This window comes from Pelodiscus sinensis, chromosome 2, assembly GCF_052426305.1.
Source record: "Pelodiscus sinensis isolate ZL-2025 chromosome 2, ASM5242630v1, whole genome shotgun sequence".
NCBI classification, from domain to species: Eukaryota; Metazoa; Chordata; order Testudines; family Trionychidae; genus Pelodiscus; species Pelodiscus sinensis.
Window position 1 is genome coordinate 194,318,817 of NC_143053.1, and position 19,354 is coordinate 194,338,170.

General features: G+C 41.0%; 1 protein-coding gene across 1 annotated transcript in view; it reads right to left on the reverse strand.

Annotated features, from left to right (window-relative positions):
- KCNH8 (potassium voltage-gated channel subfamily H member 8) overlaps positions 1-19,354 on the reverse strand; it is a 314,900-nt gene that overhangs the window by 105,336 nt on the left and 190,210 nt on the right. Inside the window, exon 7 of the mRNA XM_006120171.5 lies at positions 15,541-15,748. Within this exon, the coding sequence (XP_006120233.2) occupies positions 15,541-15,748 (208 nt within the window). The remainder of the gene's footprint in view (positions 1-15,540; positions 15,749-19,354) is intronic.

A 19,354-nucleotide genomic window follows, 5' to 3' on the forward strand; every position in this document is an offset into this window, starting at 1 on the left:
GTGGTGCAGCCTCAGTAACTGTCATCTAAAATATAATTTTAAACAGATTCTGTCTGGGTCCGAAAAGCCAACATGAACCAGGTTTGACTACAGTAGTTTTAACCTTGGGACAAAAAGTATTTTTTTTTTTCAAAACTCAGGAAAAAAAACATTTCTCAATGATGAAAACTGCTTCTCATTAGCACAAAACTGTATTTTTTCAGAAGTAAGAGGGTACAGCAAAAAGTAGAATACTTGCTCATTTTACTTTTGGGGCAAGTGTTTTTTACATAGCACTACATATGAAGAAAAACATTTAGTGAAATATATGCAATAAAGCTAGTCCAAAATTGGAATTTCCATCCCATAGGAATTTTCATGCATTTTCATCTTGAATTGGGATGAAAAGTCAAAATATCTATATCTATTTTTATTTGAAAATGTTATAACAATTCAGCTTGGTTCAACACTCAACTCTGTCTGTTTTAACCATTGTAGTACCTCCTGGGAGCTGCAATTGAGATGTTTCAGGTCCCCATTCTCCTTTAGAGCCTGGGTTCCCTGGGTGGACTCCAATAATATAGCTCAGTCATAAAACTCCCTTCATTCATTACAGTGGTTCAACCAGAGAGAAGGCTGTGATTCATAATGAGAGATCTAGTCCAGCCAGTTGGCCCATACAGGAGGAAAAGAATGAAAGCATAAGACACTTGAGCTGTAACTCCCATAATGGACTAGGGCAGTTCAAACCATCACTGTTTAATATTGAATTCACTCAAAATTAAGCATTTTAAATGGCTTCAACAAACGGATATGGACTCACAATGGACCCACAGGACAACGTACCCACATTAAATATTTCATTTCAATTTTCCCAATGGAGATTAAAAAAATTCAACAAAATCAAAATTTTCCTATAGACATTTTTGATTTTGCATAAATAGAATGATCTGTCAAAAAGTAAACTTGATGGAAATGTCACCTTTCCATTTGAAGAAGTGCTTTAAAAATGATTATGATATTTTAAAATCTTTTAACAGTAGGATGTGTCAGATACACAGAAAGCAGAAACTTGGATCCAGACTTTGAAGTGGGCTTCAATATGGCCTGCATTTGTGAACCTGGAGCTTTGTGAATTCAAAACTCACCTATGTACTAGCCGTTGCGCACACTGGTGAATGGATCTGCATATGTAAAATCCATTTTGTTCTATTAAGATTTGTGTGTGTGAATTCTACCAGCTTGGCACACAAGTGATAGATTCTGTAAAAATAAATAGAGGACGGATTTTGATGAAAGAATCAGAGGAACTTCCCCTATTGTGTAGTACTTCTTAAAAGTATAGTTCAATGGGATGATTCATATGAGTCAATACGTCTCAACCTGAGACAGTGTGGCAGAATCAAGCCCTACATTTTTGGACAGATATTTGGAAGAAATATCAACAGGGTTTTTAAATTTTTTTCATGTTTTTGTTGGAATTTTCTTTACAAAAATGCTTTTAGTAATCCAGATCTGATATTAGGAAACATTTCAAAACAACTAATAGACTGGAAAAAATAAAATATTACTCACCATAGCACCAATTTCAATAACTGAAGGACTGCGAATGGAGTGTGGACTTTCCTTGAATTAACAATGTATTTCCAGTAAGTGCATTAGGTGCACAATATACAATATATTACAATAGCAACTATTTATGATGGGTAAAACTCAACAGGGTTGAAGATCTAGTTCAGAAGATGCTTGCCCAAACCTCCCTTGTTTGATAACTCTACTGAAAACTCTCCAGAATAGAATTTCTCATGACATTTCCAGCATTTCCTGTTTTAATGGTCTCAGAAATCTCACAAAAATAATCTTTATCATGGTATTATGTTACTTTCTTTTTTTCTTCTCAAAATTTTTGAAACTCACTGGAACTGGAAAGTGTTTCTTTCATACGTTGATGGGGAAAACAATTTGCAGTCAGATGAACTCATACTTCTCTATCGCTAGATATTCGAAATAGAGAGGCAAGCAGATGTACGTATATCCCACACAACAAAGAACATTCAGTGGGACTACTCTACCTATTTAGAGCCTAGATATATTTTCCTTACTTTAGTGGTGGCTTTCTTCAACTAAGATATAATTATATCTTTTACTCTTCTTCTTAAGGCTGCTTCACAAAAATTGGAAAGGACTGCTACTCCAAAGCAACAGGTACTTTTGTCATTGGTAAGATAATGGTGAATTGAAAATTAAACACAAGGAACTCACTGGAGCAGAGATTTAGATTAAGAATTTGGGTGCAGAGATCATAGACTAAGCCAAAATTCTGACAATACCTAATAAACAATTTACTGTATAGTTTATTCGACAGTGTAGTTCATCTCCTGCTAGAAGTCACAAACCTACACATGCCAACTCTAAATTAGGGTATGTCTACACTACAAAGTTAATTCGAACTAACAGATGTTAGTTTGAATTAACTTTGATAGGCGCTACACTAGCGCTCCGCTAGTTCGAACTTAATTCGAACTAGCGGAGCGCTTAGTTCGAACTAGGTAAACCTCATTCTACGAGGACTAAGCCTAGTTCGAACTTACTAGTTCGAATTAAGGGGTGTGTAGCCCCTTAATTCGAACTAGTGGGAGGCTAGCCCTCCCCAGCTTTCCCTGGTGGCCACTCTGGCCAACACCAGGGAAACTCTATTGCCCCCCTCCCGGCCCCGGACTCCTTAAAGGGGCACTGGCTGGCTACGATGCCCGTGCCAGGTGCAAGCCTGCCAGCACCCAGCTAGCAGACCCTGCACCTGGCACGGCTCGAGCCAGCCACCCGATGCCCCCCAGCCCTCCATCTCTTCCTGGGACCAGACTGGCGGCTCCTGGGAGCTTGCCCGGGACCGCAAGAGGTGGGCACCCGCCTGGTCTAGTGCGGACATCATGGACCTCGTCCACGACCTCCACACTAGGCACAGGAAAGTGGCCGTCTAGGGCAGGAGAGCTGCCAGCCTTGCCACCCAGGAGCAGGTTTGCATGAAAATCAAGTTGGTCCACTGAGACCCCCAACCCTGAGCCCTGAGCTTACAATGGCCGTACTGGGTCAGACCAAAGGTCCATCTAGCCCAGTAGCCTGTCTGCCGACAGCGGCCAATCCTAGGGACCATGGAGGGGATGGACCGAAGACAGTGACCAAGCCATTTGTCTCGTGCCATCCCTCTTCAGCCTTCCACAAAATTTGGGCAGGGACACCACTCCTGCCCCCTGGCTAATACCACTCCATGGACCCAACCTCCATCACTTTATCTCACTTCTCTTTAAACTCTGTTCTAGTTCTAGCCTTCACAGCCTCCTGCAGCAAGGAGTTCCACAGGTTGACTCTTTGCTTTGTGAAGAACAACTTTCTGTTACTAGTTTGAAGCCTGCTACCCATTCCTTTCCTTTGGTGTCCTCTAGTCCTTCTATTATGGGAACTAATGAAGAACTTTTCTTGATGCACCCTCTCCACCCCACTCATGCTTTTATAGACCTCTATCCTATCCCCCCTCAGTCTCCTCTTTTCTAAACTGAAAAGTCCCAGTCTCTTTAGCCTCTCTTCATATGGGACCTGTTCCAAATCTCTGATCATTGTTGTTGCCCTCCCCTCTCCCACCCTGTCTCTTCCCCTCTCCCACCTCCTTTTCCTTTTCCCAGTCTCCCCGAGTTTGTTCAATAAAGAGACATTCTATTTTTGACCACACGTTTTTTTTATTTTGTACATCAGGAACCGGGGCTAGGGAAGGTTAAGTGGAAGGAGGTGAGGGAGGAATGGGGTACGAGCCCCCGATGGGGAGGACTGGGCTGGCTCTGTGGGATTCTGGGGGTGGAAGCTCTCCTGCAGCCCCCCAATTGCCCCCTCTCCCCAGATGGCAGCCTGCGGCAAGTGCAGCCGGTCTGATGGCCGAGTGCTGTGATGTGCCCAGTGTGGGTACTCAGGGCACTCCAAGCCAGGACTGCTTTGCAAGCGGGGCACCCCTGAGAACTGTCTGTCCGGGGTGGGGGTCGGGTCCCTTTAAGCACAGCCCTCGGCTAGCCTGAGGCAGCAGCTCCACGCTCTAAGTCCTCATCTGATGCCCTGCCAGCACTGCTTCCAGACATCCTTAACCCCGGTTCAGGGTCCACTTAATGTGGACATTCTAGTTCGAATTAGCAAAACGCTAATTTGAACTAGCTTTTTAGTCTGGATGCGTTAATTCATACTAAGCTTAAGCTAATTCGAACTAACTAATTCGAACTAAGTTAGTTCAAATTAGCGCTGTAGTGTAGACATACCCTCAGTGTGTGTGTGTGCATGAGGAAGTTGAAACAGCTCTAACTGTGGGTTGTTTAACCTGAGCTTTTAAAGAGCTGACCTTTTCCAAAAAGGAAGCTTTTCAAGATACCCCACTTTGACATAGCTGAAGTACTGTTTCAAGTAAAATAGTAATAGAGATGTAGCTGTGTTAGTCTTGTCTTGCTGAAACAAAAGACAGGACTATGCAGCACTTTAAAGACTAACAAGATGATTTATTAGGTGATGAGCTTTCCTGGGTCAGACCTACTTCTTGAGATCAAATTGTGGAAGAAAATTGGCATGGTCATATATGCCAAAGAGATACAATCAAAAAAAGTGAACATATAAAAAATGACAAATCACATTTTAGAACCCGGGGGGGGGGGGCGAGGGGGAGAGGTTAGTGTCTATGAGATAATGATAAGTGGGGAAGCTATCTTTGTAATGGGTAAGATAATTAGCATCTTTGTTAAGGCCCATTTTTAAAGTTTCAAATTTAAGCATCAATGACAGTTCTGAGGCTTCCCTTTGTAGTCTGGTGTTAAAGTCTCTTTGAAGCAGGATGCATGTAATAAGGTCATTCAGACAATGCCCAGTCTGGTTGAAATGGCAAGAAACTGTTTTTTCTTTGTGAAACTGTATGATGTCTGTTTTGTGTGCATTAATTCTTTGGTGAAGCATCTGAGAAGTTTGTCCAATATACATAGCAGATGGACACTGTTGACATATGATGGCATACATTATATTTCAGGAGTAATAGGAATATGTGTTCTTGATCTTGTAAGAGGCATGGTTAGGTCCAATAATGGTGTCAGCAGAGTAAATATGTGGACAAAGCTGGCAATTGGGTTTGTTGCAAGGGAAAGTTCCAGGGTTGGTATTAGTGTGGTATGTCCTGTAGTTGTAGGTAATAATCATCCTGAGGTTAGGTGGTTGCCTATAGGAGACTGTGGGTCTGTCTCCCAGAGCCTGTCAGAGTATAGTATCCTGTTCCAGTATAGGTTGTAGTTTATTGATAATGAGTTGGATGGGTTTATGCTGGGGGCTATAGGTGATGACAAGTGGTGTTCTATTGTTGGTTTTCATGGGTCTGTCTTGAAGTAGATGGTTTCTGGGTATTTGCCTGGCTCTTTCAATTTGCTTTTTATTTCTCCAAGTGAGTAATTGAGGTTTATAAATGCTTGGTAGAGATCCTGAAGTTTCTGGTCTCTGTCAGTGGGATTAAAGCAGATGCAGTTGTATCTAAGGGCTTGGCTATAGACGATGGATTGTATGGTGTGTTCTGGATGGGAACTGGAGGTGTGTAGTAACTGTATGAGTCAGTGGGTTTTCTGTAGAAAGTGGTATCTAATTTACCATTGGTGATTTGTACAGTGGTGTCCATGGATCTCTCATGTAGAAAGGTCCAGGCTGAGATTGATGGTGGGGTGTAAGTGGTTAAAGTCTCTGTGGAATGCATCCAGTGTTTCTTGGCCATGGGTCCAGATCATAAAGATGTCATCAATGTAGAGAAGGGGTAAAAGAGGATGGGATCCTAGGAAACGTTGTTCTATGTCAGCCATAAAGATGTTAGCGTAATGTGGGGCCATGAGGGTATCCAGGGCTGTGCTGCTGATCTGGAGGTATAAGTTGTCCCCAAATTGGAAATAACTGTGGGTGAGAACAAAGTTACATAGGTCTGCTACCAGACTGCCAGTGGTATCCTCTGGGATAGTGTTTCTGATTGCTTGTAATCTGTCTTCATGAGGGATGTTGGTGTGGTAACTCTGTTTTAGCTGGACGTGAATCTCCCTTTTTTAGAAAGCATTCAGTCCATCATCATTCTGGTATGAAGAGAAGTTTTCAGATGTTGCCATATAGGATGATTTAAACTGAGTTGGCCGAGGTCTGCACTGACTCTCACCCAGTCCAAACCCAATGGGGCCTACAGACCAGGATTCGGCCCAAAGTCTGAACAAGAATACCGAGTTATGGGTGGAGAGTCATAGAACAATGGCTGATCCACATGTGCAGCAGTTCAGCAACCTCAGGCTTAGTCTGTTGTGCGTTTCTCTTCTCTGACCTAACAAATCAAGGACAAGGTTGTAACAAACTTATTTTAAGACAGGACAGGAGGGGTGTAAATCCCCTCACAATGCCCTCTGTGGCCCACCTGGGATGTGACAGGGCACAGGATTAGGGAGTGCAAGCACCCCATATCTGTTATTCCTACCCAGAGAGGGAATGATCATGTTACGGCAAGGAGTGAGTGGAGCCTTCGCTTTACCTTTCCATCATGCCTGCCAGCATTGCAGTAAGCTGCAATCTTTTCATTGCAGCAACAAATTACTTCCTCATGGAAGCAAGGGGATGGGACTATGTCTCAAACACAATTTCTTCCTAGGGCTCCTTCTGAGAAGATACAGTTATGTGTGGCCTCATACTCAGGGGTAAGAGTGGGGTCATAATCTAGCCTAAGTATTATACATATACACACACATATACAACACTTCATAATTTCTTTGTACAGGCCCTGATCCTGCAGTCAGACTCATGAGGGCAGATCCCATATCTATAGGATTTGAATTTAAGGGTCTGTCCATACAGGAACAGGATCTAGCAAGTGCACTTTTGTGAACTATCTTGATTCTATTACAAGTCTTGTGACACGTGGTATTTTTCTTAAAGCCCCAGTATCTGGATTCCTACAATTCCATGACAGCTTCAGTTTTTTCTCTTTCTTTTCTCTAGAGCTTCTCACTACCCTGTCCTGCTGGGCCAGCTCAGATGGTCTTCCCCAGCCACGGCACAGAGCTGAGATCACTGCACCCCTCCCATCCAAGGAGCAGTACAGACACTGAAGCTCTTTAGGTCCAAGGAAAATGCAGTTTGGGGCCCAAATTCTTGAGATAACACTCTCCAAATGGGATCAGAACCCCAAATGAATTATTTAGCTAAGTCCCCTTTAACAATGAAAGGAGGATGTACACACTGATTGCTCCCCCAGGTAACAATTATTTACACTGGGCTTGATAGTAAATAAAAGTAATTTTATTAAGTGCAAGCAGTAGAATTTAAGAGGTTGTAAGTGAGAACAGGCACTGCAAAGTAGATTACAAATTTAAAACAACAAAAAATGCATAGCTAATTCTGAAACTAAAACCTCAGTACAAACTCACTCTAGAACTGTTCTTATTCCAGCTAAGCCTTCAAAGCAGGGAAGTCTCCTTTTTCACTGGGGTCTTTAAGTTATCCTCTTGGGTGGGCCATGCCAGCCAAAGACCAACAACAAACAAACAAACAAACAAACAAACAAACAAACCTAGCTTTATATTGTTTTATAGATTCCTTCTTTGGGAAAGAATTCTATTTCTACATTCCACCCTTACATGGAAAATCACAGCTAGTCAGACCCTACCAAGGAGGATCACATGACTTCCTAGGACCAACCACTGCTAAGACTTAAAGGAAAAAGAAAGCTGTTTACAAGTCATCTAGAAATTGAGGATACACCCCCTAATGGCTTTCATTTGCACATTTAAAACCATAAAGCATTCCATACTCCATATATCTAACTTTACACACAAGAATGAAAGATACACCAAAATAAGATATATAGACCCAGCAGACTATGACGTTAAGATGGATAAGTTACATGAGATATTTTGTCCAAAGCATCTTCAAGTTATGCATATTGTGTCCATAAGCCCATTTCACAAAGCAGGGTTGGGGGGAATCTGTCACAAGTGTAATAACATAAATTTTGAAGGATTAACCCCTTCCTTCCCCAGAGTGCTGGCTCCTGTTTTTTGCATGGTTGACATTATTGCTAATATCACCAAAAATAATGTTAGTAAGTAGCCAACAGAAGGATTGGGACCCAAGTCTACACAGGAGCACAGCTAGAATAATCAGCATAAATAACAACTAATAGTTATTCATTGGGGCACTACCAAAGATAAGTATGGGAGCCCACAAATCCTGAGTTCTATTCTGGGCTCTGGTACATGCTCCCCTTTGTGGTTTCCAGCAAGCCTTTTAACTTCTTTGCTTCAGTTTTGTTACATACATTAGGAAGTATGTTATTTATTTAATTATACAATGATGTACAATTAATTAAGGTGAGTTAAATGTTAAATATTAACTGTGATTATCCCAGCTTCCACATTATGTTGGTCATGTGCAGAGAGTAACAGCACTGCTATTTTTCAGACTTGGCTTTTATCACAGCACTGAGCCTGCTGTGTCCTATCCCAGATTACCAGAAGTCTTCAATTAATGCTAACGTGCTAAAACTCACTGTAAAACTGAAGAATTTACAGCTTTATTGACACCTGAAAAATAACCTTTTCTCTTGAGCTTAACCAAGATAGGTGTGCAAGTAACTCAAGTTCCTGTCCTCAAGGATATTTTAAAAATATATCCCCAGAGCTGCTGACAAGATTGCTTGTGACTGCAAAAGAACTAATGAAAAGAAAGATGAATGCCTCAAGTTTTTTAGCATCAACCTGGGAATACCTTCCAGCATTAAAAAACTATCTAAGTCAATAAACTCTGGATATGATATTTGATAATTACCATGTTGAAGATTGCAGCTTCACTACTGTCTTCAGAGACACTGACAGAATTTAGACAAACTATGCAAAAACAAGTGCAGCAATACACTGTTTTAAACTGCAACCTTGGAACATAACAAGTGGAATGGTCCAAAAACTTGCAGAGCATTGTGTTACTGAGCCAAATATAATGGTTCAAAAACTAGGTATAAATTAGAAAGAATAATGTGTAGAATGAAACATGTGAATAATTAAACACAAGTTTAAATGAAAGAAGGGTTTTTTTAAATTCTTTCCAATGGATGCAAATTTTACATTTTTTCCCATCAAACTATAGGCATATTAAGTTGGTGCTGGTAATAAATCCTCCATAGCTACAGTTTGATGTCACTGTAGGTGAACTAATAAAAAGTCATTGCTGATGTTATGGATGACAGAAGGGAGAATTGCTTAAGACTGTTACATAAACTATACTTGACAGATTTCACTATCTAGGAGAAGCAGCATCCTGACTTTTGGCTGCCTACTAATATCTGCTCAATGTATATTCATAGTAGTGCAGTTTCAACAGATCACACAGTTCTCAGAGGGAATGCATTTAACAAAAAGAAACATTTCAGTATTATCTGTGTCTTGTACTGCCAGACCTAAAAGGTACATCTCACAGCGGGTAAGAACATGATGGGGACTAACCTAGCATTGACTATTTCAAAACCGCCCAATAGGCAATAAAGACTCTGTGCCTTATTCTGATCTCAGTTAAACTTATGGGAATGAGAAGCACTGCCAGTGACATCAATGGTATTTACACTGGTGTAAAAGAGACCAGTATCAGACCTCTATTCTGTGCCAGATAACTGACAATCTTATTTTCACAGAAAATCATGCCATGTCTCATGGAGATGTCTGCCTCACCAAAGGTACTGACTGATGGAAACAATACAAAAGGAAAATGCAAGGAATTTAAAAATTGAGGAACGCAAAGAAGAAGAGGAGCTGATTGGACTGTAAATGGTCTAGCTGAAGAGTGACCAGCCTATGGTTCATGGGACATATATGACCCATGAGAGTATTTCAGGAGGTCGGTAGCCTGTTTCAACACACTATTCTATCATAAGCATTTTGATATGTTTACATCCTTTTAGCTTACAGAAGCATGGAAAGAGACTACATAGAAACAACCTATCTAAATACATAGAAAACAAGCTGACGCTATCTACATACATAGGAAACAAAGTTGTCAATACAGATAGTTTTGAATCTTACTAAAATATATATAATCTCTTTGCCCCACTCAAGGTTGTTCTTAGGTTTCCATGGTTCTCCTCTGTAATAAGGCTGAACAGTCCTATTCTAGATAACACCTCGTCCTGCCTCAATGCAGGCAATCAGACTAGATGATCTTCCAGTCCTAAATTTCTATGTTTTCTACAATGTCTATGTCAATCAGTAAACATCTCAATAATACTAGAAATGAATTAAGCAATCTTAGGGCCAGACTGTGCCTTATCTTACTCACTCTAGTAGATAGTTACCACACTGAAGATAACAGAACTCAGTCTATTCCTGTAATTGCTCCCCCTTATGCAGACAGGAACCACAGCCTGGCCCCAATGAAAAGTCATCTCTTTTTCTTCTTGTAACCAAATGGCAATATTATTGAATTTTTTTATTATTTTAAATTCTTTGCAATAGGAACTTTGCCTGAATAAGGACAAAGAACTGAGGAGGAACTTCATGATCTGGCTCAATAAGAACACAGCAAATACACTTTTCTGCTTTGCTTTCATTGGAAGCACTTCATCATTCCCCTTTCCCTAATCCAAATACAAATTAAGTTAGCCAAAGAAACACACACATGAGGCCCAATGCTGGCCCCACTGAAGTCAATGGCGTGGGATCAGGCTTATGCATATCTGGTAGCACAACTAGGTCCTCAGTAATAGTTACAATATTACAGCTGAAAAAAATTGTAGAGCATCAGTAAATCCTCAATCTTTATTTTGTGTTGAAAGCTTTCTGAGGAAACACTGAATATGGGAAAGAAGTTGATAAAAGCATGATCTGATAGACAAGTCTATGGATCAAAACAAAGAATCACTAATTCTTTCCCTCCTCCAACTAAAATCATCTTTTTCTTTCAGGTACTAGATGTTCCAGATGTACCATAGTACCAACAGCATGAATTAAGAAGGGCTTTTTCAGCTAAAAGGCATCTGCTACCACAATTAAGAAAACCCTGCTTCTAGGGAGAAGACATGTTCTTTTTGTAAACAAACAGAGAATAAAGGTACATATACTGCACATCTTTTTCAAAGTACTGGCTTAGGGCCTGATCCGAAGCCCTCTAGAGTCCATCTTTAAGAGTTGAGCGCTTAATTATATTTTTAATGTAACTGACTTAAAGCTCTCCTGTACTAAAATACTATAGATAACACATGGAAAGAACCTAGACAATGCTGTTTATGACAGATGTGAAGTTGATATGTAATAATGTTACGAATACTGTATGTGACCTGGTGAAAGGAAGTTATTGTCTGGGAGGGTAATGAAATGTTTATTATATATCTGTGGAGACTTCTGGACTATTTCTATGCCCAGAATCTAGATCAGGCCTTTTCCCCTCAGGGCTTTATTTGCTGGTGGTGCTGATGATCTTCAGGAAAATCTCCCAAATAAATAGTTCAACTTTAATTCAACGGCTGCACAGTTCACCTCATCCAGGGCTTCCTTGTCAGAGCTTACATGTCCCTGGCAGCTCTTCCTGTTCCTCCTCCCCCAGAGGCTGCCTGACTAAAAATCTCTGGCCTCCCCACACAGACATCTCAGGAGCTAACCTGCTTTCTGTAGCAAGCCCTCTCAGTCCACCTCTTTCAATCTTTATAAGTATCACCTCTCCCCTGCTGAGTCTGATTATCCCTTCTATCAGGCCCAAACACTTGTCCTTAATAGCATTCTGCCCCAGAACAGGACTGGATAGCCCCAAGTCCACTGGCTCTTAAAATGGCAGCTTCTAATACTTGAATTCAATAGGGTCTGTACAGAAAGACTACAAAATAGCTTCCCAGATAAGAACATCCAAGCTCTCACTTAATAGACAGTCGCATCCTTCTTGGCTCTAGGGCTGTGGTGTCCAACCAGTTCTGAAGCGGTAGCCACTATACAGGGTTCTGCTGTAGTGACCTAATCACACTCAATCAGACACAGTTACATGTGGCTAGTGGCTAGCATGTTGGACAGCGTGGCTCTAGGGTGAAGTGACAAAGCTTCTTTTCCAAGGTGGAAAAGAGTTAAAAAGTATTTGTGATCCCTGCAAAGGGTGAAGAGTCACCAGGAGCCAGAATCAGTGAGTTCTGTCAGGAGACAAGCTGACAAAATGAGAGTCTGTGGGGGTATGTCTACACTACCACCCTAGTTCGAACTAGGGTGGTAATGTAGGCATACCGCACTTGAAAATGAAGCCCGGGATTTGAATTTCCCGGGCTTCATTTGCATAAGCCGGCCGGCGCCATTTTTAAATGCCGGCTTGTTCGAACCCCGTGCCGCGCGGCTACACGCGGCACGGGCTAGATAGTTCGAACTAGGCGTACAGATAGTTCGGAATGGCTTGCTAGTTTGAACTATCTAGCCCGTGCCGCGTGTAGGCGTGCGGCACGGGGTTCGAACAAGCCGGCATTTAAAAATGGCGCCGGCCGGCTTATGCAAATGAAGCCCGGGAAATTCAAATCCCGGGCTTCATTTGCAAGTGCGGTATGCCTACATTACCCTGCTAGTTCGAACTAGCGGGGTAGTGTAGACATACCCTGGGAGAGGTTATAGGAAGTTAGTCCTTCCTCTGCCCCCATATGGAAGAAGACTAAACACCTGGTAAGCTACTAGACATATGTAATGTGTTACATTATTTTTACAGTATGTTTTCTAGAAATGCTTCTGTGCTAAATCAATGTTATTTTACTTCAGGATGGTTGTTTGGTCTCTAATTATCAAGAGGCACAGAATGGCAGGGGCTGAGGTTAAAGCTATGCCTATACTTAGGGCAGTACGTGCTGCAGACTTTCCACTGCTGGAGACATTACTGTAGCAGAGAAAGGCTCTGGGAGGCAGACAGGAAGGTAACAGGACATAGCAGTGTGGCTGTGAGGGCAATGCTTAGTTCAGCAGAGAGCTGTATGGAGTATATACCCAGGAGGTTCAGGAGAATAGGATACTCTGTTCACCTATGCTGTGTCTCACAGTGTACAGGACTACTTATACCAGCATTATTTGGTTGTGCAGTGTGTGCACTGTGCATGCCATCATAAGTTCAGATGCACCTTTAGTCAGGCCTGCTGAGGCAATCATGGTTAGTACTTGGACACTGCTACCTCAGGCCAGTCAGAGAATTACATAATTGATTATGACATAATGGCAGTTGCACTCAATAAGACTCTGATTGAATGAATCAAAGTGGTCAGTTTGCTTAGTAACCAGGACAATGCTATGTGTTAGAATAAACTAACGTTTAGAGTCTAAACATGCTGACAATGTCTTTTAATGGCTGTTCAATGTGTCTGGTCAGCATGTCTTTTTTCCCCCTTATTTTGTTCCCACTGTAAATGTGAGACCAATTCAAGCACTGTGGACTTTCTTTGCATCTTCCACTCTCTGCTACAGCTTTATGAGGTTTCTGCACTGCACTCTGCACTCATCCAGCTGCAGTACTTTTTTTAAACAAACAAATTTACGACAAAGAGGAAGAAAATGTGATCAATAGACAAGGGCGACAGAAACAGAATGGATTTTGGTAGCCTCATGGCAAGCTGGAGAGATGTGTTGAATTGGTGTCCCTTTCCCTGACTTTGTCCCACCAGCTTCCTCAGTTCCAGGTCAGGTGCTTTTACTCTTCCCACTAGTTTTTAGATCAACCTGTCCTCTCCTAGCAACTTTTAAAGGAAGTTGATGAAGAGACATGGTGACGGTTTAACTAGAGGCAACTTCAATGTATGCTTGGTCCCTGCTGTTTGTACACTTCCCTCACCAAACATTTTCTTGAGAAGGCATCTGAAATAGAATAAGTCCTATATCCCTCTATCAGGTATGATTATTTTGTGAAGTAGGCAACAGCCATTTCTTACAACCAACACACACAGACCTAAAATACTCACCTACTTCTATTCAGTCCTTTTGTATTTTACAGTACAAATAAAATCAACACGGTTTACAGTACAAATAAAAACAACATGGTAACCAATTTTACCATTGTCTTCCCCACTTTCTATTCACCTAGACAAGAACAAATGGTTTTATGTAAGGCCATAGGAAAGACCAATTAGGAAGAAAAAAAAAAAAGGAAGCCAAGAAAAGTGGTGACTCATGGTTGGCCAGCAAAGAAAAAGGCAGAAGAAATTCCTCTTTGTTCCTTATTCAGAGTGAAGTTAGAATGACATTAAAAACTGCAGGGTGATAAATTACTGTTTTACAGCGTGATGTAGTTGCAGTAATACACAATCACTATCAACCTTCTTCAACATCACATATAACAGTCAATTCCTTTCCCAGTTCATAGATGCAAATTCTTACAACTAAATATAGTCTAGAGGGGAAAGGAAGGAGCAGTTCCCATCAACTGCAACTTTAAACGCTTCAAAAGTTTTGATCATCACTCATAAAAAAATCACAAGATAAACAGGAAACTGATCTTAGGTTTAACCTTCATTATTGCCATATTTTTCTCCTCTTTCCTTCTACAACCTTCCTTAATGAACGAGGTCTTTCACTTTTCCTTGATGTTCATTTTTCAGTCTTTTTTCACTCTTTCTACCCTGTACTCAACTTTAATCTTTTAAAAATTGGATCTCTTCTCAATTTCAAGTGAAACAGGAACTGAAAAACAATGAAATATGTGCCATACTTTCAAACCCTTAACATCAAGTGGGTTCAAATTTAGGCAGAAAATATTTCCTCGTGTGACATGGTCAGTTCCTCACACTCTCTCTTGTAACTTCTTCTGTGCTTGTAGAGTTCAAATTTTCAGATCAGGAAAGAGAGCAGGTCTAAATTACAGCAACTGAGTTAAATTCATCCCTGATGACCCACTGATTTCAGTGTGGTTTCCATAGGGAGGAAGGTGGATCAATACCTGTAGATGTTATCCAGAAACTGTCTATCTTTACTGAATGTTTTAAATACCATCATCATACATACATGATTGGGGGGAGGGGGAGAACCCTGCTGCCACTGGTTTAGTGCATTTAAAGAATAATAATAAATGCTTAAATAAACATTACTAGAAAAATTGAACAAGATAGATTTAAAACATCATACATGAAAAGCATATATTAGAGTACCTACTATATTTTATAAAACTAAGGAGACAGTTAAAGGAATGACAGTCTTTTCTTGGTTTGCAGGTAGGTATATAGAAATTTCCAGTTAGGTAAACTCAAAAGAACTTAGCCCCTTAGGATCAAATATGCAAAATCTTATTAAATATAAAAATCCTGTTAATTTTGTACATATACAAATGTGAGGTTGATGAATGGATATTTGGGGTTAAATTTCGTGGGATCACCTTAATCAGCAGGAAGTTAATTTTAAATATTTACATGTATTAAATACGCACTGGTTGATAAAATATGCTGTGTAATTTTAGCTTTTATTCCCTTCAGAACAATATGGTACAGTATTATAAACTTTAATAACAAGAAAAGAAACAGTGGATGATTTATATATGGTAAAAACGGACTCTTACCTACGTCCCAAGTAACGGGATTATTCTCTTCCATCTCCTTTTTTCCAATGACATACCAAATGCATGCCATCCAGTGAGCAAGCAATGCAAACATAGACATAAGAAGAGTGAGGACAATTGTGCTATGCTGGGAATAACGATCCAGCTTTTGAAGGAGTCGTAAAAGACGCAGCAATCGGACAGTCTTCAGGAGGTGGACAAGGGACACCTAGGGGAATAAGATAAAGCAAAAGAATTTTCAGTACTGTTGAAATATACTAAATAAAGTTGCGATTTAATGGAAGAAAGAAAGCTCTTTCCCCACCCAACTTCTATGAAAATTCCCTGCCATAAGCACACACAACTTGGTTACTCAATGCAAGTATTGAGCTAAGATTTAAAATCACAAATTCAAACGTGGTTAAGCCAGTACATTTAAAAAAAAACTGAATGTATATAGATATATAGATATATAAATATGTTTATATGAGGACAATAAAAAAAAAAGACACACAAACTGACCAAATTTCATGACTCCAATGTGAAGAAATTAACTGCCTCATTTTTGTACCAGTATTTTATTATTGCTATTAAAGAGCCAAAAAATATGATCAAATAAATCACACCGGACCTAAGTTAACAGTTTTACATGTGGGATAATAATGATTCAGCCAGAGGGGGTGGAGAATATGCTCCCAAGGTGGATATTAGATGAAAAACATGTAGTTTGCGTATTGAAAGTAAGCGCACACTACTGATATTTTGCAGGTCAAAGAGCAGTGAGAATATTGCATACACCAATATGCCATTCAAGCATACTACTGAGCTGGGGAAGAGAGTGATGAAGAGAGAGGCTTTATTGCTCCATAGCAAGGGAGAGCTCCAAAAGAGATGTTACTTCAGGGAAAGTGCTGGTACTGACTCCACATGATATAGCTTTGCAGGTCTGCTGTCGAAGAGGGGGGAATGAGAGAGCAAAAAGGGCAACTGCTCCAGCCCTATCCCTTACACCTGAGGCTCTGCCCCTTCTGAAAACACAGTGCCACCCCCCTCCTCCTTGCCCAGGAGCCTGGCATGGCCATTGGCTCCCCTGCAACTTCTTGTTACAGAGAATGTAATATGAATTAATCTGATACTGTATTTTTTTCAATGGTTATGTAATCCAAACAGCTTCCAGGAATTGTGAAAATGTAACACAAAACTTTTAAATCCTGGGCCCAACCCAGAGAATATTCCAGACCCCCTGCTTACATTTCTTATCATTTGTCATGACCATTTACTTCATGCAGTCAAAGGAATCTATACATTGTAAAGACTCCTGTGTCTATCTTGTGTTGCTTGAAATACTGTATACAAAACTGCATATCTACCTCCAATACTTCCAGAACATTTAGATATTACAGCAGAGGTGGAGAACCTCTGACACATGAGCCACATCCAACCCCCTGCTTAATTTCATCCTGCCAGCAGCGCAGAGCCTACATTTCCCCCTGCTGGGTTGGAGCTGTGAGCACCAGCTTGTGGGTGATCAGGGAAGTTCCAGAAGCTGCCCCTGCAGAACCATGGCCAATGAGAGCTGTGGGGGTGGCACCTAGAGGTGAGGGCAGTTTGTGGAGCCACCTGTCTCCCTCCCCTCTGGGCTACAGGGACATGCTGGCAGCTTCTAGGAGCAGTGCAGGGTCAGGGCAGGCAGGGATCTTGCCTTAGCCCTACTGTGCCACCTACTGGGAGTCACCTGAGGTAAGTGCCCTGCCCATGCTGCCCCAGCCCTGAGTCCCCTCCTGTACCCTAACTCCTTCCCAGAGCCTGCCTCCAGCCCTGTTTTCTTGTATTACTCCTGGTATAGATTGAAGGCATTTTAGTTCCATTATCAAAAGTTTATATTCCAAAAAGTTAAGTAAAATGGTGCAGATTCACTCAAAACGAGGACTAGTTTGTCCGATAAAGTTTGCAACCAAGGCTGAGTTTAGAATGACACCAAACCAGCAATTGGCTTTAGTAAGTTCCTTGTGACACCTGTACAAATCCACTGAAATCAATGAAGCTATTCTAAGTTTACACTGGTATTACTGACAGCAGAGTATGACCCAATTGACTGGCATGGCACCACTATAAAATATTAACAACTAATCCTTGCCAGTGATTGATACTGCGAGCCCAGTTATCCTCATTATTTTAATCATCCCTCCAGAACCTTCAAACTTTCTCCCATGCGGCCCCTTAAAGATAGAAGGAAAATAGTCCACAAAACCACTACATGACTTTCCTTTAAAATCCTTCCTTAAGGGCATAGTGATGCAATCAATAACAATGGACAATGGCTAGGAAGTCTGTCTGCGTGCGAAGACTACTGCTTATTATATCAAACAAAAATGTCATGGTCAACATGTTCTCCTCCCTCACTGGCATTTGTTTGTTTCAGTCATCTGTGCTAAAGCAGCGGTTCTCAAACTGTGGGTTGGGACCAGTGTCTAACCCTCTAAGCTGTGGGACAGCACAGCTTCACAGGTGATTAATCAACCCCACCCAGTCAGCTCATGCACAAAGACCTGAGCCTCTGACTGGGTGGGGTTAATTAATCAACTGTGAAGCTATGCTGCTGCACAGCTTAGAGGGAACAATGGTTGGGACCCCATGTTAATGGGGTTGCTATGGCTGGCTTAGATTTGTTGGGGTTCAAGGTTGAAGACAAAGCCCAAGCCTCATTGCCTTCCCTCATGGTCCCCACTGCCTCCCCTCCTCGTCCGTGGGGCTCAGGGTATAGGCCCCCTTGCCAGGCTTCAGTGTTGCCCCCCCCCATGTGGACCGGTGGGGCTCTGATGGATCTCAGGCTTCACTCCCTACTGTTGGGGTCATATAGTAATTTTTGTAATCAGAAAGGGGTCATGGTGCAATGAAGTTTGAGAACTCCTATGCTAAGGAGTCAAGGGGATTACTCATGTTTTAAGTTAAGCACGTGAGTAAGTCTTCATAGGACTGGGCTTGACAGTCGTTGGGGGGCAAGAACTGTCTTTTTTGTTAGCTGCATGTACTGTGTCTTGCACAACAGAACACGCACCTGTAATTGAGACCAGAGCCGGTCTCCTGGGGCTGCCATTTTGAAGGGGCCGCCGACAGAGCCAGTCTTAAGGGTGAGCCGTGACTGCACTTCGGTTGGCCTGACTTTCCAAATCCTCCCCAACCCTTTTTTTTTTTTTGGCTTGACAAATTTTCCCTAGCGTTTTTTTGTTTTGTTTTATTTTGCCCAGGGCAGCCTATTTGTTAGGCCCTGACTGGGACCTGTAGACATTACAATAATACAACCAAAAATGATCATATAGCTGAGCTATAAATTAAGACATAATGAAATTCAGACATAATGAAAACTATGGCATGGCAAAAGTGCTATTATAATTTAAAAAACCCCAGGCATAAATCATGTTGCTAAAATAACTGATGATTTATTTGTTCATTAATAGGTAAATTGTGACTTAACTCTTAACTTTGACCACTTTGTTTTTATATAAAAAGAGAATGTTACTGAATATTACACAACAGATGAAACAATACAATATTTATTATGATGTATAGAAAAACAATTCATTTTTCTACATGGGCTAAAAAAATCCATCTAGAAATTATGTGAAAATAAATTTTAACATAAGCATAATGAACCTTGTGTAATTACACTGAATTTTCTCATTAGCTATTTCAAGTGTTTTTCTTCTTTTGTGTTCAATCTGTCATTGAAAGATCTCAGATGAAAGCAGGCAGCTTTATTTTCTCTATAATAAATTTAGAAAGACAAAGTGAAGAATCAGCACTCATACTTGTGCCAGGGTAGATTTGCTTTTCC